The sequence below is a fragment of the Phoca vitulina genome, unplaced genomic scaffold, assembly GCF_004348235.1.
Source record: "Phoca vitulina isolate PV1807 unplaced genomic scaffold, GSC_HSeal_1.0 scaffold67, whole genome shotgun sequence".
NCBI lineage: Eukaryota > Metazoa > Chordata > Mammalia > Carnivora > Phocidae > Phoca > Phoca vitulina.
In genome coordinates this window covers 1417121-1442309 of record NW_022589770.1, presented here as the reverse complement: position 1 = coordinate 1442309, position 25189 = coordinate 1417121, and the positions used below count along the sequence as shown (strand labels likewise).

The window sequence follows — 25189 nt, the reverse complement described above, 5'->3', positions numbered from 1 at the left end:
TGGTGCTGATGCTTCTATATCCTAAGCCACACCCACATCCCAACCAGTCAGGAAGCCCTATCAGTTCTACCCCTAAACATCCTCAATTCTGTCTCTTCTGCACCATTCCCACTGCCCCCACCTTAGTCCAAGGCTCTTGCCATAGTCTTATTTGAACTCTCAATTCCTGATCTTTCTCACCTCCTATTGTCTACTCCCAGCACCTCTCACCTATCTTTCACACTTTCCAGGGTAAAGCTTTCAAAACACAAAATCCAAATACGATAGCTCTGAAACCTGAACTTTTTGTGTTGGACTTTTATTAGGTCTCCTAGTTTATTTGATCCTTCAGAACCCAGTTCTGACATTCCCTCCTGCAGGCAGCATCCCTGAATGGCTCCCATCCCTAGTGGGAGTCAGGTCCTCCTGTGTGTCTGTTCCAAGTACATACTTTTGTTGTATGCTCATCAAATGCACCCTAACCGATTTGCTTTTTGCCCTAGAGGGCAAAGAATCATCCTACTCATTTTGTTAATTTCAGCACCCAGCAGAGTTCCTGGCACTCTGTAGGTGTTCAAATGCTACTGAATTGAATTAGATCTCTATTTAACAGTGCACTGTTGATCTTCAGTCTAGTTGCTTTGGTACTGATGCCTATGGTTCCTTCCATTTTAGTATTCTAACCCTGCAGTTTCAACTATTCTGTTTCTAGTGTCTCTGCAGGGAGGAAGATGTCTGTGGCCTCAACTCTTGGAATCCTTTTCATTGCCTCTATAAAGTAGGAGGATTTACGTCATGCGCAAACCCCATCAGTAGAGTCCTTGGCACACAGAAGACAAAATGGCGGCGATATCTTGGAAATGGAGGTGGAAAAGAACACTGGTGCAGAGAATGGATGCTGCATGCTGGCTACGGAACAACTTGGATGTTCTCCTGGATCCCATCTTGCAGCCTGGCTAGATGCAGTGGTATTCGCCCAGGCAGAGAGAATCGGTGCTAAATTATATCCAGCCACTGGGTCAGCACAGCTGAGTTTCTACCCTATGATGTACTGAGCATCAAACAGTATCAGAAAAGCACACAAGAAAAGCATCCTAGGCAAAGAGAGGAAAAGCAATAAAATGAAAAAACAAAACAAAACAAAACACTCCAGCCATCTGGGGGGGAGGTGGATAAAAGGCAAGGGATAAGAGAGAAATCTGAGAAGTTAAAAGAATTTGAGAACAGAATAAAAAAAAGGGAAAAAAAGACTGTGAGAAATTAATGCCACTAATGTGGAAGGAAATTAAAAGTAAAAACTATCCTTCTGATTATGTATCTTGTGCTTCAGTCTTGTCCAGGTTGTCATTTTACTGATTACTTGGATCCTTACCACAACAGAAACAATCATCCCAAATTATGAAGAACTTAAAGGATCAAATTTAAAGTAGAAAGAATTGGCATGCAATCCTTTAAATGTCATTACATGTAAATCCGTTTACCATTATTCCTACTTAAATGCCATATTGTATAACGTGGGACTCTACAAGTGAGTTTAACATCCAGAGGTGAAGATAAGGTGGGAGATTAAGACATGTTTCATAAACAGTCCATTATACACTTTAGATCAAATAGCAAATGCCTGCCAGTGAACCAGATCTGATGATGTCAGATGAGGCCAGCCAAGGCAGCCTCTAATCCCCATGTATATAAATGATGGCCTAACGACGTCTCTGCAGGATGAAAAAATTAGTAGAGTAATTGCTTTTCCAGGTTTTTATCAATATGTTAGAAAGAGGAATTTTTTTTTTTTTTTTAGTCTACTGAACATCTGAAAGCTATGAACCCCAGATGAAATCAGGACTTTCTGGAAGGAAATGAATTAAGTACCATGTCACACGATTTCCTTCTTGTTGTACAATGGATAGGAGGACTTCGTAAACACATAAACTACAACCATACAGCCTCAGGATAACTTTTGCTCCACTAAAGACCCGACTGCCAAAAAGAATAGTTCCCATGTGATATTCTAGATAGGTATAATGGTATCTAAAAATCTGGCACATAGCAAATAGGCTTCTTTTTAAGGGAAAATATGGAAAAGATAATTCAACAATTTACTACTGAATTACCAAAAAGTATCTGAAAATATGATGATTGCAAGGAAAAAAAAAAAAGAACAACTGAAAGCAATTTATTTGACAAATATCTACGTGGGACTAATGATGTGCCAGGCAATGTTCTGCGTGCTCTATGAATAGCACTGTAGGCAGTATACTTAATAGGCCGAAGAGACAGATATTATTATCTTCCCTGTTTTACAAAAGAAGAAGCCAAGCTAGAGAGAAGTTAAATAATGTGCCCAGAGTCATGCAGCAAGTAAGTGGCCGAGCTGGGGTTGGGACCAAGGTGGCTGGCTTCACAACGGGTCTAACAACTACAGGACGTTCCTCCTCCCATGAGTCGGCTGGGAAGAGGCTCCCATAAATGCGCCCAGCAGGGGAGAGAACCCATCTCAATAGGCATAGTGTATGATGCTACCTTTACGCTCCAAGGGTCCGCTCCTCATTTTCGAATCCTCACTAGCATTAAGAAGATGGTGTACACTCCTGAGGTCTAGAAAACAGTTTGTAACTTTTTCTAGCAAGGAAATGCTGCATGACCTATCGCGTCATGAATGGAAATGTGGTGCATAGAAAGGAAGGTGAATCACTGGATAAAGTCTTTTCAGAAATGGCAGAGGAGTATTTTCATCACAAAGAGTTTTCTGGAATGAAACTGACTCATGATGATTTTTAACTCCTGGTGATGATGGTTGTTCTGGTCTAAAGGCCATCGCGTTGAAGCCAAGCTGCCCTTGCTAACCGTTATTTGGGATTAAGTTGCTGCCACCCTGGGAAGTCAAAGAGAGAAATTACCACCCCAGAAGTAGCCATGTGGGGTTACCATAGCTGCATTCCGAAGCTCAGATGCAGCAACATCGTTTAAACTGGTTTTCAGGAAGTTGACTAGTCTGGGATGAGCACTGGCTACCGTTCCCCCAGAGACTTATCTCTAATGGGGGCTTGTAAAGAAAAATCTTTCCCAACGGAGCAACCACTCACATCAGCTTGCAATAGGAACGTGTTTTGTGCACGAATGAGTGAATGAATACACGAATCCCCACACAAATAAGCAATCCATCTGATGATGTGGACCCATAAGCTTTACATAAAGAACAATCTTGCCTGATTCTTGATGTGTGTGTGAACGTGTGAGTGTGTGTGCATGCACACACGTGTGCATGTGTATCATATAGTCTCATTCGAGCCCCTAGACAACCTGTAAAGGACAGTTGGGTGTGGGATGAGGGAACTCTTTGTAATGGCCCAGGCTAGGAGGACAGGTTTGGGGGACCCGATATCGTGGGGTCACAGAGAAACAGACACTGACAGCAACTTGAGGATGTGTGTTTCCAACATGATCAACCTCCAGAGGTGAGTGCACCACCCAGTGCATATCCCAGACGTGAGAGTCAAACTGGGCAGAGTTTTGGCTCCTGTCGCAGCAAACTGTCTCCTAACTGAACGCGAGTCATCCAACCTGCTCTCCATTAAGCGAAGCCCTGCTGTTCATAAAGCCAGCAGAGGTGTCTTTAGTGTTTCATTTGGAAGAAAATACCTTTGAATGCTCTCATATCCCAGATGGTATTTATGTATCAACACCCATTTTGAACGGGCTGTCGTCGGTAAAATCAAAGCGTGTTTTAAGCCGTTGCCCCCGTCCTTTGGTCCTCCACATAATCATGCCTGTGACAGCTGCTTGCTATCTCTGGAATTCTGAGTCCTTCGCTCTGAAGGAGTTCTCACTGCATCTGCTGAGCATGTGATAAGTTCAAGAGCACAGAGATGAAGCTGTAAGATTATGGACGTTTGTGTGTCTTTTTCCTTCTTTGTGCTATGTATAAGCGCAAGTGCCATCAAAATCGGGTTTTTGGCCACATTCCTTTGCGGCCTTTATTTCAAAGCAAATCTTCTTGAGAGAGAGAGAGAGAGAGAGAGAGAACCCCTTTCCATACTCAAAGTAATTGATTTCAATAAGGCCATTCACATTCCCTACATGCCCCAAATGAAACTTATTTATAAGATTCAATTTCAACCATCTTGGCTGTTCAAATCCAAGAGTAATGCTTTACTATTCCCCAAAGCGAGGAGCTATTTGACTTGTCTGTGCGTTTGCTCTGTGAGAGGCATGGTCTGTCTTCCTCTATCCAGGCATTTAAACCACTGTCATCTTATTAAAAACACCGCCAGTAGATTGGCTTTTATTCTTCTCCAACAAAGATGTTCACTCCTGTTGCCTATTCACTTACCAGCTGAGGCTGCATGCAAACATTTTTCTTGCTAATTTAAACTGATCTATGACTTGGGATAAAGCGAAAGGTTACAATATTGCCTCTCTGGGCCAACTTCCCCACATTTGGAATGAAATAGGCCTGCAAAGGACTTGCTTCTGGGATCAAATGACAACTTATGAAAACTCATATTGAAGCTGTTTTTAAAAATAGAAGCTAGGGAAATAACAAGTTCTACTGTTTGGTGAGAAAAAAAAGGAAAACCCAGCAAGCAAGTGAACGTTTTTAATCTTAGTGTCAGCTTCAAGTTAACACTAAATGTATATGGTAAGGAATTGGAATGATTTCACAGAATAGATGTTTGGCTCTGTGTCTGAGAGATGGACATGCGTGGCGAGATGGGAATCCCAGCAGCGTGGAAAGCATTCAGGCTCTGAGGACAAACTTAGGAGCTAAGTGACTATGAGCAAGTAATATCACTCTGCACCTCAGTTTAGTCAGACCTAAAACACACAAAAAATTCCCACAGCCACTGTGGAGGGCATTGCCTGAGAGGACCATCAGCTGCGTGGCACGCAAGGGGCACTTATAAATTCCACTCCCATGTTTTCCTTCTTCACCATCTTTGAGACCCTTTGCTAGTCCTACACTTGGATTCAAGGCTCACACCCCAAGATGACCTTCCTCAAGATCTGGCGAGCCGAATTCACCCACGCTGAGTGTCTACTCTGCCCACCGCTGTGCTCGGCGCTCTATGTGCCCCAATATGGCTCCCCCATTTGGTTCACGAATCTGCCCTTGTCATCACGTGATGTTGCCTCCATAAATGTGTGCTTTCACGGCTTCAGGATTGAGGGCCTTGTTCCTTCAAATAAATGGTTCTAGTGCTCCAGGAAGCCCCTCTCCTATCCCCCAGAGTGCTTCACCTAGAGCGATCAACAGATTCCATGGGACAGTGGCTCTCACACCTTATTGCTGTTCCTTAAGGGCTGCCCCCTGGGGAGACCCCAGCTGCCTCGGGTCCAGCATCTTCTCCTTGCTGCCAAGTACTTCAACCAGAGCATCTAAAAGCTGCATTTGGATCTCTGATGGGCCTATTTTCCCTTTTTGTTCTTCTTCGTGAAAAGTGTCTTTGCTCTTCCTACTTATTCTATATAAATTTACAAACCAAGTGATGAAGTCCCATGAAATACCTTTTTTGGGATTTCAATTAGGGTTGGGTCGCATTTAGAGTTTAATTTGGGGAGAACCGATATCATTATAATATATCAACATTTATTTAGATTTTCTATGTTCTCCCGAAATGATTACTTATTGTTTTTGTTATAAAGTTCTTAAACATTTCCTTTGGGTTAATGTTTGGTACTTGATGGCTTTGTTGCATTTATAAGTGGTATCTTGATTGCTTTTATGTTGATTTTCACTGATCTAGAGGAAGGCTACTGAATCAGGCACATTGCTAAAGGATTTGTCCTGAGTGAACTCTTAACAGTTCTAACAGTTTAAAACATTTTTTTACTCTTCCCTGTGGGAATTCTTTTGAGCAAAGTTTCTACTGTTAATTTTTTTTTATAAGTTTGAAAACCCATGGGGGAAAGAGGGTGAAAAAAAATTAGATATTTGCTACTCATTTGTGAGGCTTTTACAATTGAGATGTCCTGGAATTCAGGTCACCAAAGCCGCCCGCTCACCTCCCATTGCCCGAACCAGACCGATAAAGCACAGGACAGATGGCCCAGGATGTCACACTAGGTCCTGGAGGGGGAAAGGAGGGAGCAAAGCTGTCCTTCAGGAAGGCAGCAGCAAGGCTCCCAGGAGGCTCCCCCAACCGGTCTGAATGAAGGTAACGTGAATGAGTTGGCTGGAGAGTCACAACAGTGACACTGGCCCTGATAACGTGAAGTGAATTTACAATGGGAAAATGTGTCTGTCTTTCTAACAGCAAATAAGGTAGGTAGGAGCACAGTGTCATTTTCAGACATCTCCTTACGGGATTCTGAAGATTTTGTCACGAAAAACAGCCTGAGGGGAATTTCACAGCAGGCATGGGGACCCACTGTCCCAAACTGCCTCAAGCACCATAGTGAAATCATCCTTCAGTTCCATGATAGCACACTGGGCAAGTATTATTTCTGCTTTTGTATTGCCAAGGTATCAGGGGCACTCATCTGTTAGATCTTGTTATTCATAATAAAATTGTTTTTGTAACGAAAAAAATGTAAATCAAAATTTAAAATTCCACAAGGCAGGAGACATTACTGGGATTGTAGAAGATAACCCCAGAACCCACGGAGATGGAACAAGGAGCTTCTTCGTTTGTGATTTTCTTCTCACACACAATTTCACACACAATTATGGGGTAGATGCTATTTTATAGGTGTTTGATGTGGTAAAATGAATGAAAGACTCAGACAAACTTTTTAGGATTTCATAGTGATGGTAATTCTTTGACTGTATAAAATTAGGCCCCTGGAATGCCATAAATAAAAGAACCAAGGGTATATCAAGGGGAAGAAGAGGAAATGAAATAGGAGAACCAAGAGTCAGGAAAGAAAAGCAGAAGAAGTGGACAGGATATCTCACCAAGAGGGTGAGAGACAGACAGCAAACATTTCCCACCACGGCAATCCCATCAGAACTAGAGGGAGATTGATTCAATCATCCAGCAAATACTGACTGAGCATCTACCTCACATCAGTGTCACATGAAAGGCAGGGGACACAACGGTGGTCACGGCAGAAACGACTGCTGTTCACTACTGTAGAGACAGCCCTCAACTGACGACACGACCAAAAAGAGCCCTCTGACAGGGCATGGGCTAAGACAGTCTACATGGCTACAGGCATAGAGCTCTCCAGCAGGAAAGTCATAAAGGCAAGTACTCATTTACTGCATTCAACAAATACATCATATGTGTGCTGGGCCCTGGAGATACGGCCTGCCCCATGTCCTGTCCTGTCCGAGATATCAGGGAGACATAGGCAGCAAACAACAAATAAATACATTCATGGTGATGAGTGTTACAGAGAAATAATAAAGCGTGTCAAGGATGATCCAAAACTCTGCTTTATTATCATTGTTTTGGTGCTGCTACTTTTCTAAGGCTGAATGAATAAGGCCTCTCTGGTCAGGTGACATGGGAAGGCTGATTTGAAGGAAGGGCAAGCAGGGGCCATTTGGATGTTTGGGGGAAGAAGGAATATGTGTCCAAGCCCTAAGGCGGAAGTGTGCTTGGAGTTTGTGAGAAGAAGCTGGTGGGCAGCCATAGAAGTGAGAAGGGGGAGGAGGGCTGAGAGAGAGGAGGAGAGAAGGGGAGGAGTGGGGAGGACAGCAGAGAAGGGCACAGAGGAAGGGAGGAGGGAGGACAGGCAGGGCCCAGGGGGCCTTAAGGCCACTGTAAGCACTAGAGCTTTTGCCGTTGGTGAGATGGTTGAGCAGAGGTTGGGCATGATTTAACTTATGCTTTCAGGGAACCAGGCTTCTTAGATGCCAGGTTTGGGGACATGCCTTTTCTGGAGGAGGATCCAGGCCCCTGGATAAAAGTTGGACTTGTGGGCCAACAGAGAGCTCTTTAAAGGGAGAAAGAAGGGAAACGTCACCTTTCCTCTCTGTAAATCAGGAACCTGAGAAGACAGGATTAAGGTTACCAGGGATAGGAAGAAGAAGGGGAACGCATTTGACCTTTGCTGGGATCTACATGGAGATCCATGTTGGGGGAGGCAGAGTGCCCCGTTCTGTCTCCTTTGTAAGCTGGGGCAGTCACACAGCTCTGTTGTGACCTGTGTGATGGAAGTGGAAGTCTGCTTCTGGGAACACTCAGGTTTTTCTGATTAAAAAAAGACAGCTGCATGGTCTTCTTCCCAGAATACAGATAAAATGGCAGGGGAGGGGCGTTGGAGGGGAGCAGCTGTCTTCCTCTGAGGATGAGGATGAGAGAAACAAGCTCTAGACTGAAGAATGAACAGAAGGACACTCTGTTCTTCATGGCAGAGGGGAGCTGTATGACCAGCCTTGGACTGCTTCCTATTGGGCTTCTGGTTAAATAAGAGAAATGGAACCCTAAAAAGCTACTAAGACCAACCTGGAAAGGCTAAAATATACTGTACAATTCCAACTCTGTGACATTCTAGAAGAGGCAAAAACTATGGAGACAGTGAAAAGACCAGTGGTTGACAGGGGTGTGTGTGAGTGCACATGAGAAGCATGAACAGGCAAAGCACAGAGGGCTTTTAGGGCAAGAAAATACTCTGTTTGATATTATAATGATGGATATATGTCATTGTACATTTGCCTAAACCCACAGAATATACAGCACCCAGAGGGAACCCCAAGGTGAACTATGGACTTTGGGTGGTTATGATGTCAGCGTAGGTTCATCCTTGGTAACAAACGTACCACTCTAGTGAGTAGCGTTGCTAATGAGGGAGGATATTCCTGTGTAGGAGTAAGTGGTATATGGGAAATCTCTTACCTTCCTCTCAATTATGTTGTAAACTGAAAACTTCTCCAAAAAAAATAAAGTCTTAGAGAAACCTCTTACATTAAGCCATGGCAGTTAGATTCTATTACATGACACTGAACATAATTTTAACTGGAAAATCACTGCCAACACTCACTGAGCACTAATTTAATGATTGGGGGGTACTATTGTAATGAATGCTCACCATAAGCTTTTATTAGTGAAGCTATCATTCCCTTTTACAGGTGAAGAAACCAAGGTCCTAAATGGTGGAGCAATGCTAATCATACACATATGCTGGTGATGCTATCATTATCCCATTTTAAAAGTGGGAAAACTGCGGTCCAGTGAGCTTGAGAAGCTTGCTCAAGGTCTCAGAGCAAGAGGCTGAGCCAGGATTTGCACCCAGGCAGTCTGACTCTTGGACCACAGGCTGACCTCGCTGCTACATAGCCAAACTCTAATGGCATTCCACATGCCTTGTCCCCACATCAGGCTCCCCATTCCATCACCCAGTCATTGGGCTCTCATGCAGTTGCAGAGTTAGTTACGGGGTCCCCTTTCCTGTGTAGGGTAGTACCCATGTCATCCTGGACAGAGATGTCAACAGTAATTCATGCATTGAGAAGCAGCTGAGTTAGGAGAGCAAGGTGCACTGAGGGCCCCCAAGAGTGGCTGGCACTCAAGGCGTGGGGCTATGATGGGAGGATTCAAGGCCAAGAGTGGCCTTGCTGCAAAGGCATGTATGTGGGAAATTCACATCTTATGAACCAAGCGTATAACTGGTCCAGGGATAGGTCAGGGGGCCTGCTGTTTAGGCTGGCATCTACACTATGACAACAGGGAACAGAGTCGGACATGAGCTGACACGAGGCAGCAGAGTAACACAAGAAGCTTAAATACAGACCGTGAGGCAGGCAGATGTAGGTTCAGACTGTGGCTCTGCCATTTGTTGCCTGTATCGCTTGGTGAGGCAAGACGCAGCCTCTTTACACTTTGGTGTCCTTCTGTGAATGAGGGAGTAGGGCTAACGTCACGGTTACAGGAGATGGCTTATGTGGACCACTCCACAGGGTGCCCGGCTCACAGTCAGCACTCTGTAAATATTAGTTAGCGGTATTAGCGTTTAGACAGATGGATAGGAGAAGCTATCCAATCCCAAAGCGCTACATCCAGCATCCTTATTTTAGGTTCATAAAGATGTGTATCTGGGTAAATATAATGGCTTGTTTCGAGGAAATGTTAAAATCAATATGAGACACTGAATGTATTAGAAAGATCAATTCAGACAGCCATACTGTGACCCCCCCGCAATTAATAATGCCAGCTTTCTAGGGCTTTCTTATGAAAGAAACAAATTCCTTATTCCAACCATTTATGTGAGCTATAGGCAGATTCCTTTCTTTCATGAACAATATCCTGTTCATTTTGTGGCCCTTGGAAGGGCACTGCTCCATCTTGTTCTGGACTAAACCTTCATCCAAGGCAGGCTGACTATGGCTTTGTCTCTTCCCCACAGCGTGGTCTGTCCAGAGCACACCAATGAACACACAAACTAATCAATGATCAATGATATGTGTCCCTGAAATAGACTGGGTTCGATTAAAGGTGGTTTCAAATTCTTTGGTGTCTTTCCATTGAGAGGAATCTCCTCTCGTTCTAGAGTCTGGGCTGGGCTTTGTGACTGCTTGATTGGTAGCATGCCGAAGTGACATTCGGGGATTTCCCAGGCCAGGTCACTGGAATCCTTGCTGCTTCTCCCTGAGCCTCTTGGAAGATTTGTTCTCAGAACCCTGAGCCACTGCGTCCAACCATGTGGAAAGGCCCTGAGAAAACATGGAGAGTCAGAGGGGTCCAGCTGAGCCCAGCCTTCCAGCTGTGCCTTGAAAGGTGCCAGATGTGGGGCGCCTGGGTGGCTCAGTTGGTTAAGCGTCTGCCTTCAGCTCAGGTCATGATCCCAGGGTCCTGGGATTGAGCCCCATGTCAGGTTCCCTGCTCATCGGGGAGCCTGCTTCTCCCTCTCCTTCTGCCCCTCCCCCTGCTCATGCTCTCTCTCTCTCACTCTGTCTCTCTCAAATAAATAAATAAAATCTTAAAAAAAAAAAAAGTGCCAGATGTGAGTGTGAGGCCCTTTCAGACCTTCTAACCAGCTCATCTACTAGCTGAATAACACCAAATGACCTCCATCGATACCACAGGGAATGGAAGAATCACCCCGCTGATCCCTGCCCAGGTTCCTGATCCAGGAAATCAGGAGCAATTATATGGTGGGGCTTTTAAGCCACCTGCTCCTTGGGTGCTTTGTTACATACACAACAATAGATATGTAACTGCTGGATCTGTGACTCAGGCTCAGAGGCCAAACCGACCACCAGTTAAGGCAACGGCTCAGTCACTACATCGTGGAAGACAGAAGCCCTTGTTTCAAGAAAATGAGACCAAGGGACAAAGGTCTTTTCGTAAGCCATCGGTCCTAGATGACGTTTCCAGATGAAGCTGAAAACTTGCCTTTGCGAACACTGACTCTATGCCCCGTGGGGCCAGTGTCCACCGAGGTGGCCGCCAGGAGCATCGGGGAGCCGCCCTTCAGTGTAATGGGGAAGCTGCCGCAGCGTGCAAGCCATCCACTGGTGATGTAACCAGCACGCTCTGTATTGTTAAAAGGTGACAGTTTGGCACGAGGACGTGTGAATTCAAGTGATTAGATGCAAACTAAAAGAGAGACGACTATTTCTGAGAGCCGTGGGTTAATTTTTTGGCTGTTCTTGGAATGGAAAATGATTGTGAATTTTGGGGGAAAAATACCCGAGCAATCTGTTTTCTTGGCTGCGTGCTACGGAGCAATTTTAAAGCATTGAAGTGCTTTCCATATTTTCTAATCACTCAAGTCCAGAACTGATTACGGCTCTCCGCATTCTCTCAGATTCACACCACCAGAGCGCTGCCCGTCTTTCAGGGAGAGGTTTCACCTTGAAAGCAGGCACCAGATTCAGAAGGCACATCTTGCTACAGTGGGAACAAACACTTTAATTGCACACAGCCCCATAAGGGCCAGGTGTTTCGGAAAATCACTGATGGCTCGACTCCGAGACAAACCCAGATTCACTTTTTCTTATCTCACAGAAACAAAGCATAACCTTCCCCACGAAACAGGAAGAATGAAAAGCGCTACCAGAAAGTCAACTCTCCCAAACAAACACGAGAGAAATTTAAACTTTGGGGACTTGTGGGCATGGACACGCACGCATGCATGCATGCACACAGTTGTATATACATAGAATATCTCTGGAATGAGCCCTGATAATTGGTTGCTGTGTGGTTTTCTCTAGGGAGAACTGGGGGGCTGGAAAAAATTGGGAGTTTGATGGCAGGGGGAGACTTATTTTTTTATCATAGCCTTTTGAATATTTTAAATTAAAAAGAATCAGGGGTGCCTGGGGGGCTCAATTGGTTAAGGCTGACTCTTGATTTCGTCTCAGGTCATGATCTCAGGGTTGTGAGATGGAGCTCTGTGTCGGGCTCTGTGCTCAGAGGAGAGTCTGCTTGTCCCTCTCCCTCTACTTTTCTCCTGGCTCACACACACACACACACACACACTCTCTCTCTCTCTCTCTCTTAAATAAATAAATAAATAAATAAAATCTGAAAAAAAAAATCACATGATGCATTATTTTTCAAAATAATGAAACAGAATAATTCCAAACCTGTATATGATACTTATGATCTGCTAGGCAGTGTGTTAAATGCTTTATGTATATTCATTCCTTTAATCCTTACAACAACCTCATGAAGTAAGCATCCTGATTTTATAGATGAGGAAACTGAGGTACAGAGAGGTTAGGAAACTTGTCCAAGGTCACACAGCTAGTAAATGCAGAGCTGAGATCTAGACCCAGAGAGTTTGGCTCTGGAATCTGTCCTCTTAATTACTACATAATACTGCCTTGCAAAAAATAAACATACTCAGTTGCCTGCTCATAATCACATTGGGGCAGATAAAATGGTTCTTTTCTTCTTACATGGCCCTTTAGGGTGATGGGGTGGAAAAGATGATGGCTCAAAACAACCCAAGATACAATCCACGCGGCTTTAGAGGGCTTTGAAATTCTGTGAATATCAGGTCAAAAGCTTGACATTGGCCACACTGCTTAATCTTTCTTGAGTTTTAGCAGCTACTCTGTGCCAGGTACTCCGCTAGAATTTGGGTGAAACTAGTGAATAAAATAGAGTTCCTGCACTCTGGAGATTTACTGCATCCTCAGGGAGACAGGCAGTAAACAAATAATCACACAAATTACAATGTGAGCAATAAGGACAAATGAAAGGGGGCCCGGAGAGATGAGGATTGGGGCCCTGATTTATACTGGGTGGCCGGGAAATGTCCTGTCGACAGCCGGCTGAAGAATGGGCTGGGGGGGGCGCCTGGGTGGCTCAGTAGTTAAGCGTCTGCCTTCGGCTCAGGTCATGATCCCAGGGTCCTGGGATCGAGCCCCGCATCGGGCTCTCTGCTCCGCAGGAAGCCTGCTTCTCCCTCTCCCTCTCCCCCTGCTTGTGTTCCCTTTCTTGCTGTGTCTCTCTCTGTCAAATAAATAAAATCTTAAAAAAAAAAAAAAAAGGAATGGGCAGGGGAAGTGGAAGAGGGCGGGAGAACGAAAAGGATTCTGGGTGGGGGTCATAGCCCATGCAAAGACCATGAGGCAGGAAAGAAGCACCTGTCTGAAGACAGAAAGGCCTCTGTGGCTTAAGCAAAGTGAGTTGAACCGAGTCTGGAGAAAGAGGCAGATCATATACACCATGAGAAGTATCTCACAATTTTTCCAAGAGCCATGGGAAGCCACTGCAGGTTATCAGTAGGAGTGACACAATCTGATTTACTTTTGAAGAGGACTACTTGGGGTGCCGTGTGAAAAACATGCAGAGGAGGAGGCAAGGAGGCAGTGAGAAACCAGTTAGGAAGGCCCCACAGGAACCCAGGCAAGCGATGGGGATGGCTCAGAATAAACAGCTGGCTGAGGGAGGAGGTCGGTTTGCGATCTCCTTGGGTGGTATGATATTTTATGCGATTAGAATAATAATGTTGGCTATGAAGAGTAACTATGGAGCGTAAGTTCACAGGTGTGAAAATGCCTTGTCAACCGTAAAGCATTGGACAAAGGTAACTCTTACTACAAATGAAGAAACCAAGTACTAGAGAGACTCCAAGTTGCCCAAAGTCACACAACTCCTTAGTGGCTGGGAGGAAGTTGGTCTGCCATCCCTTCACTCCTCTTTGGGGTGATGGTGTTGGTGGGGGGACCCAGGGGAATTAGAAGAAGGCTAGTGACCAGGTGTAATTCCCTCGTCTAGTGGGCCTCTGAGTGAAGAGAGTAATGACACTCAGGACGCCCCTGGCTAAAGACTACCTCTAGTAAATAGGACTCACGATCTATGAGGCGGGGCTCCTTGGAGAATATCACATCAGCTATAGAACTCTCTGGGGTATAAAATGGAGATGTTTCATAATCAAAATGTTCTGTAGTGAGAGGTGACCCCATGATCCTCACCTATTATTCTGGGTGAGAGCTGAGTATTTAGTGAGGGAAGACAGGACCTGGGGAGCCGTTCTTGAGGTCCCCAAATGTTCTTTCTTTCTTCTGAATCTCCTGATGACCTGTACCCTTGAAATTATTCAGCAAAGGTTTATATTGGGTAAGAGCTCTGATTTATGTGACATGATTTGACAATCTCATCCCACGTGTCCCAGGCCATGCTCTTCCAACGATCCCTGTCAGCCCCCATGTAACGTCAGGCCCAATTACAAGGTCCAGAGATGAAGGGAGAATATACTAGCTTACATTTGCACCCCTTGCTAGCAGCCTAACTCTGATATTTATTTGACACATAAGATATCTACCTACTGGAAAATTAAATTTTTAGGATAGTTATGCAAGTTAAGAAACAGGATGAATCTGTGAATCAGTAAAACTTAACATAATACCGGATTCTTTGTGATGGTTCATAGGATTACCCTAGGAGGTGAACCAGGCCTTTTGAGACTGATCCTAAGCAGTTATGTCCGAGAAGTCTCCTTGGATGCTTAGCTCACCCACCACCCTCCAACTGCCAAAGAATCAGGACAATATCAATGTTCTACAGTGAACATCATTCCCCAAATTATTCAAGGCCCTAAGTCATGGGGTTCTCTTCTCTCTTTTTTAAAAATGCACAATTAATCTCCATCTACAACCTCATTTTGGAACTGAGGAGGGATGATGAAAGAGAGCTGTCACTCCAGCTGGGAGGGAGAGAGACCTTTTTGCCTTCTCTGCCTCATCACCAACTCTTTATGCTGGAAGCATCAAAAGACAGAATCAGTACACAGACCTCAGGTCCTACTCCTGGCACAACACTCTCCAACTGTGAACTGAGCTGCTGCAGATAAAGCACGCCAAGGGCCCAGGGTTTCCTCTGGCAGATGCTCCCCACGAGGACAGTGGCAGCCTTGTGTGATGGGAGCATCGTAAACATCCTCTACCACCCCCCCCCCCCCCCGCCCCGCACAAGCTCCCCAGCTAACGCCTCATATTTACCTTCAGCGAGTGGGTCAAGGGTGTGAATCATGAGCTGGAAGATGCTATTCCTCATGAGACTGTTGTGGAGAGAAGCAGAACTTCCACCTCGCTGGAGACGTGGCTTAGTCTGAGCAGAGAAACCAGACAAAAACGCTGTTAGTTCTTGGAAACCATAGGCAAGTGTATTGCAGATATGCTCTCACTTAGTCTGTTGGTCACTCATTTCTGTCACATGATGACATGCTATTGTAAGAAAGATGTTCAAAGTGCATTTCAAATCCTGCCAAGGAATGGCCTTCTCACATCCTAAATGAATTCATTGCTACCTTTTTTTTTTTTTTTTTGGAGCTTACTAAATGCTAGTCAATGTACTATACACTTCACCCCCACTGTTTATCTCAATCTCACAATGAGCCCTCTGAACTAGACATGGTCATCATTCCCTTTAGACAGATAAGGACACTGTCTCAGAGAAGTGAAATGAGATGAAAAATGGAGGATAGAGAAATGGATCTCAAGTTTGCTTCTCTCAAAGTTTGTTATCTGAACTGGTGGATGGTCTCTAAAATGTTTAGATTGTGCACCCTATCTATAAAAGTTTTGAGTATGCATATATGTATCTATCTCTGTCTCTATATCCACACATACCAAAATATGAGCATAGCTATGATAAAACATTTGCAAAAGGAGAAATTAGGAAGAATAATATAGAAAGTAAATGATAGAGGTGCTAATATTTTCTCCTTGCTCCCCAAAAGAACAGCTTGTGTATCTCCTGGGGACCTCATCTCTACTCTGGGGACCACAGTTCTAATTCATGAAGCCCTATGGTCTATGTTAAGAGAGATCTAAAGGGAAAGAACCTCCTCTTAAGAATCCACTGAAAAACCTCTTGACTTCCATGCTGGGGGGAGGGGGGCTCCTTTTGCATAAACTACTGGTGTGACCCTTTGGCCAATGAGGTGAAACTCACAGGTAAGAGAGGAAGAAAGAACTTCTAGAGATAAGTTACCAACAAACTCTTTTTATGGCGATCTTCAAAAGCAAATAAGCTAAAAAAAGACACCCTACACCCTCAGGATTTGATGGATTTTTATCCTGACTAGGAACTGCTTCCTCTCACTTTGGTTGATTTTGTGCTAGTTCTCACAGGGGAAGAGGCTTTAGAAGCAGCCAAGCTTTACAGACAGCCAGATTTAAGAGGGAGCAAGGTAAGGTAATGTGAAGGAATTAATTGCTTATTGAACTTTCGATCCAAAATCTCGACATACAATTTTTCTGGGGCCAGGTAAAAATAAAATATGATTTTCCATGAAGTCTCCCAACTATCTACATTACAGGGCTTTCCAATATATCCAATCATAGTCAAGACCCACAAGGGGGCTTCCCAAGAAGAGTCCCCCAAGAGACTTCACAACCATATATATTTGGCAAGCGCTACCTCCTAGACCAACCCACCTTTAGCATTTTAAGATACACATTAGACCACTGAGTGTAACACTAAAGAAATCTGGTTAACTTGGTTAACTTGGACAGTGCCCCAAGGTCTCTTATTTTGTAGAATACTTATTAACAATCGTGGTCCACACATTTGGGGACAAAGGTGAAAGCCATGGTAACTTGAAGTATGGGCAAAATGTCAGTATGAGATACATGGAGAAATCTGAATTTCTTAGTGTGATTTTATTATCATTGATATGCTGTCGGAAATCATACTCCTAACTCTGACAGAAGAAGAATCAGAGGATATTGTGAAACTGATCATGAGTTCCTCAAAGCAAGAGATTGGGTCTGTATCCCTAGCCCAGTACCAGATCTGACATATCCGATGGGCTCTCAATGAATGTCCTGAGTCTTTGCTCTGAGCACTACAGGAGGATGGATGGGGTCATATGTATCTTTATTACTAGTCTCTTCAGTTTTAAAAATCTGTAACATTTTTAATGCATTGTAGTATTTGATTCAGATGATTAAGTTTCAAAATATTTTAGGGGCAAGGTTAAGAGACTTGACTAGAGTTGAAATGTAATCACTGTTTGATGGCTGAACACAAAAAACTCTGAAGGTCATTTCCTTGCCATCTTGCACATTACAGAATGTGATATGTTAACTGGATAGGAACTGGAAAATGTGTTTGTTGTTAATAATTTGTCATAATCACTGTTACTATGCTCATTTTAGGAAACTGGAAGAACTTTGTTGTGGAGATCTTCATTGGCAAAGGATTATATCTATTTGGGTATTTTTCTTTTGGGTATTAGTTATATATTAAATACATACGTCTCATGCAGCATTTCTTTTGATGGAACCAAAAGAAATTTCCAACCAGAAATTAAGGGCATGCAGATACATAAAAAATAGATATCAAGCATTAGATCCACACTGTCCCCAAATATCAGCTCAACATCCCATGGGATGCAGTTTGGAAATATTTCCTTCTTTCAACTCACATTAAAGTTTATGCCAAATGAAAGAGAGAAGGCAAACTTTTTGGAAATCTAGTCCCAGAAATAATTTGAGTATCAGTGAATATCAGAATACAGTTGACACTAATTATAGGACTGAGTATACATATATACCGGTAGATTGAGCCGTTTCAGTATCCCAAGGGGGAGGATGGTTTGTTGAGCACACGAGCCCTCCTCCTCCCACCCCTGTCCCACACTCTCCACAGGCACACGGACAGGTATAGACAGAGCCACTTCCTCCTACCGGTAGAGCCTGCTCATCCTTGTCCCTGGCTGTAGATGACTGCAGAAGAGAAAAAGGCAAAAACAGAAGACAAAGAAATAAATCAACAACAAGTCCCATGTCGGTTTTACATTTAATAACAAGCATCAGTATAAGGAAAGATTTGGTTCTTTCTGCTTCTGGGCAGGGAGGAACCAACACAGGGGGCCAACGGTATAGATTACTAACCAATATATAATGGTTTATTTAGGCCCATGGTACATTCTCCTGGACGCTCAAAAAGTTGAATGGCCATCCCAAATGCCCAGCAATGGAGGGCAGTTCAATCCACTATGGCCCATCCATGCAGTGGAATCCCATGGGGTCATTAAAATAAATGAGGTAAGTACACATGTACTGACATGCAAAAGTATCTAAGATATACTGTTCAAGTGACAAAAATTAAGGTCTTATTTGTCATGTCATTTTATAGAAGAAAATAAATGAACAAAGCTTTAGTATATGTAAAGAAAAAATTCTGCAAGAATCAACACCAAACCGTTATTAGTGGTTATTGTTGGGGGCTGGGATTACAAGGAAGTATCATCTTCCAAGTATTTTGGAGGGAGTCCACATTCACCACCCCATAAATAAATAAATAAATAAATAAATAAATGAATGAAGTGAATAAAATAAATCCTGAAGAATTTGGACCCCTGAATTGAAGACTAAGATCATCACATGCAGAATTCAGATAACACACCTTTTCTGCCTCTACCACTTCAAGTTTTCCATTCTAAAAATGGAAATACCTGTCAAGTAGAGAAAGGTTGACTAAAACACCAGGGCACTTGAGGGCCTGGTTATCTGTTAGGAGAGAACACTGAAAAAGGGAAACAGGAGTTCTACCAACATGACCCACCCAGCTGGCTTTGCTTTGTCAACTTAGTATGCATCCTCCTTCGGCAGAACCAGGGCACCATCCTGTTATTTTTCCAATGATGTGCAGGTACCTTGTGACTTTCCTCATGCTCAGACCACACTGCCTTTGTCACTACCCCTCCACTAAGGGTTCATACAGCAAGAACAAACTGGAACCCTGCTCCCGGCTTGCCTCTGGTCCTCCCCATTAGTGTCTTTGGTGATCAGTGTCTTCAGGAATAATCAATCCCATATGGAGATGAGTACACGGTAAAGAGCTGTTTTAGAACCTTCATGAACCCAGGCTCTCTTTTTCAGTCCTACCACACGTCTTTATATAAGAATGTTAAGTTGCTCCCATATCCCACCTAAAATATACATTTCCGTGTACAGAAATGGAAAGGATTCTTATAATCCTTTTATGATTTTTATTTCAAATTATTGGCTACATGCAATTCATTTAATTATGACTGGCATGCTTGAGATCTTGGAACATGAGAAACTGAATCCATAATTTGTTTTCACATATATTGTAACTTTTAAGAAGACTAAATCTCATACTTAATGAAGTTGATATTAAATATTTGTAGACATTCAGTTAAACATTTAATAATCTTGTGAGTACCTTTTTTAGATTTTAGAGTCAATATCAACATATATTTTTTCTTCTGGTTCCAAACATTTTTATGGGCCCTTGAAGAGCTTGTAAGTCTCAGGCCCAGACAGAAGTGTTCTGCACCGGCTGTAATTTTTTTTTTTTTTTTTTAGAGAGGGAGAGAGGTGGGGGAGGGGCAGAGGGAGAGAGAGGGAGAGAATCCCAAGCAGGCTTCACGCCCAGTGCAGAGCCCGACAAGGGGTTGGATCTCACGACCTTGAGATTGTGACCTGAGCAGAAATCAAGAGTCAGATGCTTAACCGACTGAGCCACCCAGGCGCCCCTGCACTGGTGGTAATCTCTAAGCACAGCCCTTGGGCATTCTAAATTCGCCATTCCCCTGATTTGGGGCTCTCTCTCAGAGACTTCCCTAAAAACACGAATAAGAAAATACCGCTGATTCCCTAGTTCCCAGGAACGTGCTTGGAGACTGAAGTGGACCTGAAATTGTTCTTTGATTTCCCTTTTTTGCTCTGAAGGCACTGTATGACCCCACTTCTCTCTGGCAGGTCCTTTCATTTTCTCTTCTACATCAGACAGCTCAACAAATGGTCCCACATTTTACAGAACAATCCCCCAGGGAAGTTATCCAGTGCAGCAAGCTCAGCCTTTGGACATACAACGAGATTAGCTGTCAGAGCACGCCTTTTCAGTTAGCAAATTTACACCTTGTGGCTAAATGGGAGACAAATCATTAGGAGCTGGGATTGATACCACAATGGCTCTACAGAACATGAAGGTACAGGATGAAAAGGAGGAAAGAACTGGGTGGTCTTTATGAGAGCAAAACGGTAACCAGCCACGAGTTTGGATTTAAAAAAATATATATTTAAAGAAAATATGTGAGGAAGGAAAAAAAATCAAACCTGTCTTTTGGTCTGCAGGGGAGAAAAAAAGATCTGCCCTACTGACTTCCTTTTTCTCTCACAAGCAAGATGGATCCTAAGACACAATAAATGGAAGGAAAAGGCCTTGTGCATAGATTCTACAAAGAAAAAAGTGAGTGCAGAGCAAGGTCTGGACTCCTTTACAAAATCTCCCACTGTTTTATGTCAGCAGAAGTTGACATCATTAGTTTTCTTTCAAGTGTAACTTGCAGACATGAATATATATCAGATTATAACATGTATATTTCGTTATATACATAAATGGCAACTGAGGTCATTAAGATACCCCTCCACTTTCCTTTTACATAGCCCTGTTGCAAAAGAAATGAGAAGTGTGCCATATGGTCATAATTGCTCATTTTTGGAGGCTCACCCACATCTACTGATAATTCCTCATGCTCATCGGACTCAGCTTCACCTTAACGGATGGGGTGAAGCTGCTTCGCAGTCCTAGTGATGGGATGCTGATTATGTCAGGAATTCAACTTCAAATGGGTATTAATTACACTGGAAGTAACTAGTGAAGATAACAAAGAAAAGATCCAGATATGTATAGCCGATACTTATAGGCCTGTAGTATTTCTAACCACTGAATTATTTAGCTAACTATCTGGGTTTGGGCTTGGCCTCAGTGTTGTGAATTTATTTTCAGGGCCACCGAACAGGTGGCAAGTTCATTTTCATCCACTGTACACTACAGAAGACAGCTTCTTCAAAAGAAGGCTAATGGGATTTTAAGGATTAATCTTGGCATTCTTCTTATGCATTTTGTGTTTAAATGCCTTTGATTTTAAACCCCCCAAAATATCACACATTTGGGCTGTACTAATTTGAAAACCCAATTCCTGGTGGTCAGTTGAAAGGCTGTACCGCCTACAGGAAAAATTTGTTAAGCCAACTGGGAACATACATGGAAATTCTTGAGGAATATTTAAAAGAATTCATAAAATGCATCCCCAAGGGTCCCAGGTTGGTGTATCAACACAGACCCTCCTCTTCATTCATGAAAGCAGGACATCTACAAGGCCAGGCTATAAGGAATACATCTTCTACTTAAAAGAAAATATTGTAATTCAACCTTTTATTTAGCTTAAACTGGCCTCCTCCCTCATCACTGCAAGTAATCGAGAAATTGAGCAACTGGAAGGATGCCTTAAATTAATATCTGTTGTTCTCCCTGGTAGAAACCCCAATTCTATATAGGAATTTTGCTACCTATTTGCTACGTGGTTCGGAAGTGCCCCACACCCATTAAAAAACCCATAGCCCATTCAGAAAGCATTTTTAACACTATGAACCATTCATAAACACTTAAATTGTCTCTCTTCCTTTGACCTCAGAAACCACTGGTTGAGCAATGATTTCCGTGACTACAAAGTGATCTGACCTTATACAGAACTTTACCTCACATACAGGCCCCCACTTCCACCTCAGACACATCAACATTAGGCAAATATGACACAGTGTAACTTTATCATGACCACACAGTCCTTGTTTCACTCTGACCAGTAACTGCCCACCCGCAAATCACATAATCGAATGGGTCCCTGGAAGATGTCATGTACCAAAAGACAACTGGACAGTGGCAAGGCATCAGAGATAAGCAATTACTCACAACAGTCAAGGAACATCCATCAACTTCTGCCACTATAATCTCTCACTAGATCTGTGAAATGCACCAGAATTTATTGTGCCAAGGACCCAGAAGCACTGTACAAAGTCTATAAAAACAAATTTAAAAGTATCATTATTTTGTCATAAATGTGACCTAAAACATATATGCCAGTGATTAGAAATGTTAATCCAATATTTAACTGACACTATTATGGCGTCCTGGAATTTAGAAAGGTTGGGTGGAGGGGAATGATGGATTTTAGCTTAAGAAATTAACAAGGTTGTATGAAATGATGTCTCCTTTTTCTTTCAATACACTTAGCTGTAACAACAATAACTTTCAAAACATCTGTCCTGGAAAGAGATGAATAAACCTCAAAGTCTATGGGAAGACTAGAAGGTACAAAAGCCTCAAGCCTGAAAATCTAAAAGGAAAGAAATCTTACCACTTAATCAGATGCAAAATCATCACTGTCTCCCTCTCTTTTTGGTCTTAGCAGACTCTCTAAAACATTGAGGGGGGAAGGATTAAATAAATTCCTAAAGAAGTAATACTAAGAGATGTAAGTTCAAATGACTTTTACCACTGGTTGCTGGGTAATTATCCCACTATCTCTGCCGGTTAAGAAAGTGAGAGTCTCAAAGATTAATGAAGGACTGGAGATGCCAGCCCAGGATGCAGGAATACCCACTTCGCAACCCTGGTTTAAAGAAACACCTTGGGGGGCACCTGGGTGGCTCAGTCGGTTAAGCGTCTGCCTTCGGCTCAGGTCATGATCCCAGGGTTCTAGGATCGAGTCTCACATCAGGCTCTCTGCTCAGCGGGGAGACTGCTTCTCTCTCTCCCGCTACCTGCCGCTCTGCCTACTTCTGACCTCTCTCTCTCTGTCAAATAAATAAATAAAATAAAATAAAAAATAAACACATTGGAAAAAAATAAGAAATAAAGAAACACGCTGGAATGGAAAGCAAGGGTGGAAATTAAGTAAAAAGTGTAGCAATGGAAGCTCACATTTTGGAAGCAAAGCATTTTAATGGTTTGCTTGAATAACTCCCATGATCATGTAATATTTGGGATAGTAGAAAAAAATTTCAAAGAATGGGTATTGCCCAAAATAATGACAGTTAAGGAACAACATTTTGCCTTGTAGAACAGAGTGGCTTCTAGGAGGAGGAAAATTCCATTTTTCAGGATGGTGAGAGGTGACTTGTGTAGGACACCGTAGGATGGTTTACTGGGCATATGCTAGTTCGGCAGCTGAGGGAGGAGGAGATGATAGAGCAGGTTATATTTCCTTGACTTGGCTTCCACGAATCGGCATATCTCCCATATTTTAGCGGGTCTGGTTTTGATCAGGAAGCTCTGGAGGTTGGAAAATTCAGAGAAGGCAGAACTCACGCCTGAGCCAAAAGGACCTTCCCCACCCCAGGAACTCTGCAAGTTTCTGTTCAACACTTTCACTTATCAGGATGTCGCTTGTGAGAAGAAAAAGGGAAATATCTGGATCAGAAAGGCTGCAGGCTTAGCCGTGAATTCAATTTCTGCTGGAGCCATTTCTCAATGGGTAACATTCTGAACTAGAAGTTCTCTGAATCCAGGAAGCCAGGCTGTGCAGAGATGATTTGTGAACGTGTCCAGTATGAGCACCTCTCACATCTGTTGAGTCATGATTTGGATAGAGTGAAATAAGGTCCCAGTTAAAACTTGAGAAAAGCTTACCCCATGAGAGGGCAGCTACTCATAACAGATGGGATGGGGCATCTGTTGTGATCTACTCTAAAATTGGTAGGAGATACAATTTGGGAATTCCCGATAAGGCCAAGGGGACAGTAACTGACCAGCTGAAATCTACACAATTGCATATTATCAGTGTCTCCAAACTTTACTGATCATTTACCATTATCAAAAAATTCTGAGCACGTATCACATACATAATGTGAATGTCTATCATCTATCTTCTAAATGTACTTTTTAAAAAAAGATTATTTGAGAGCACACTTGTGTATGCACATGAGTGGGGGGAGGGGCAGAGGGAGAGAATCTTTAAGCGGACTCCCTGCTGAGCTCTTGGGCTGGATCTCAAGACCCATGAGATCATGACCTGAGCTGAAACCCAGAGTTGGATGCTTAACCAACTGAGCCACCCAGGCACCCCTATCACCAACTATCTATCTATCTATCTATCTATCTATCTATCTATCTATCTATCATCTATCTATTCATCCATCCATCCATCCATCCAACCATCCATCCATCTATCATCTATCCTGTTTATGTGCTGCTGTCAATCATTAAGTAAACATAGACTAATTTCTTCTCTCTCTCTATTTTAAAAGATTTATTTATTTATTTTTGAGAGAGAGAGAGAGAGAGAGAGAGAGAGAGAGAGAGATTTGGGGGGATGAGGAGGAAAGAGAGAGAGAGTCCAAGCAGAGTCAGCACTGAGTGAGGAGCCCCACACGGGGCTCGATCCCACGACCCGGAGATCATGACCTAGGCTGAAACCCAAGAGTTGGACACTTAACTGACTGTGCCACCCAGGCGCCCCTCTTCTCTCTCTTTTTAAGAAAATAATACTTAAGTTGGTACACAGAAAAACAGTAATCCTCTTTATATAAATGGAGAGAAAGAAGTGGGATGTTCCTCAGCCTGTTTCTGTACTCAGGATACTAAGCTCCTGTGTTAATGCACTTAATTTAGGAATTAACAACCCAACTATCACTGTCATCTGTCATCTCCCCCCCAAAATCCAGATGTTGTTAATATATTTTGTTGTATTGCTTGAGCAATCCTCACAATTGCTAATGAACCGTTTTGATATGCCAATCAAACACAAACTGCTAGTGGTATTCTGGCTATAGTTACACAAATTTCCTTTGACTAGCAAAGAATCCCAAATGCACTCACATATTAAGTCTGGATTGCCTTGCTTCTTTGAAGGAAAAGTGTCTAAGAGAATGTGAGTTTTAAAGAAAACTCCAACAAATGCTGGTGCTGGACAAACCACAGACCGATTTGCCGCAAATCAAATAGATTCCAGTCATAATGGATAACATTTACTGAAAGTTCAATATGTGCCAAGTGCTTTGTATATAAATATCTCATTGAACCCTCAAAATAGGTATTATAACCGCTCCTGC

At 43.1% G+C, this 25189-nt stretch overlaps 1 protein-coding gene across 2 annotated transcripts in view; it reads right to left on the bottom strand.

The window, feature by feature from the left end:
- The window catches only part of SLC24A2 (solute carrier family 24 member 2), a 247885-nt gene that overhangs the window by 77518 nt on the left and 145178 nt on the right, over positions 1 to 25189 (bottom strand). For both annotated transcript variants that reach the window (XM_032392464.1, XM_032392465.1), the window contains exons 3-4: positions 18014 to 18052; positions 15320 to 15428 (exon numbers count right to left, since the gene is read on the bottom strand). In XM_032392464.1, the coding sequence (XP_032248355.1) occupies positions 15320 to 15428; positions 18014 to 18052 (148 nt within the window). The remainder of the gene's footprint in view (positions 1 to 15319; positions 15429 to 18013; positions 18053 to 25189) is intronic.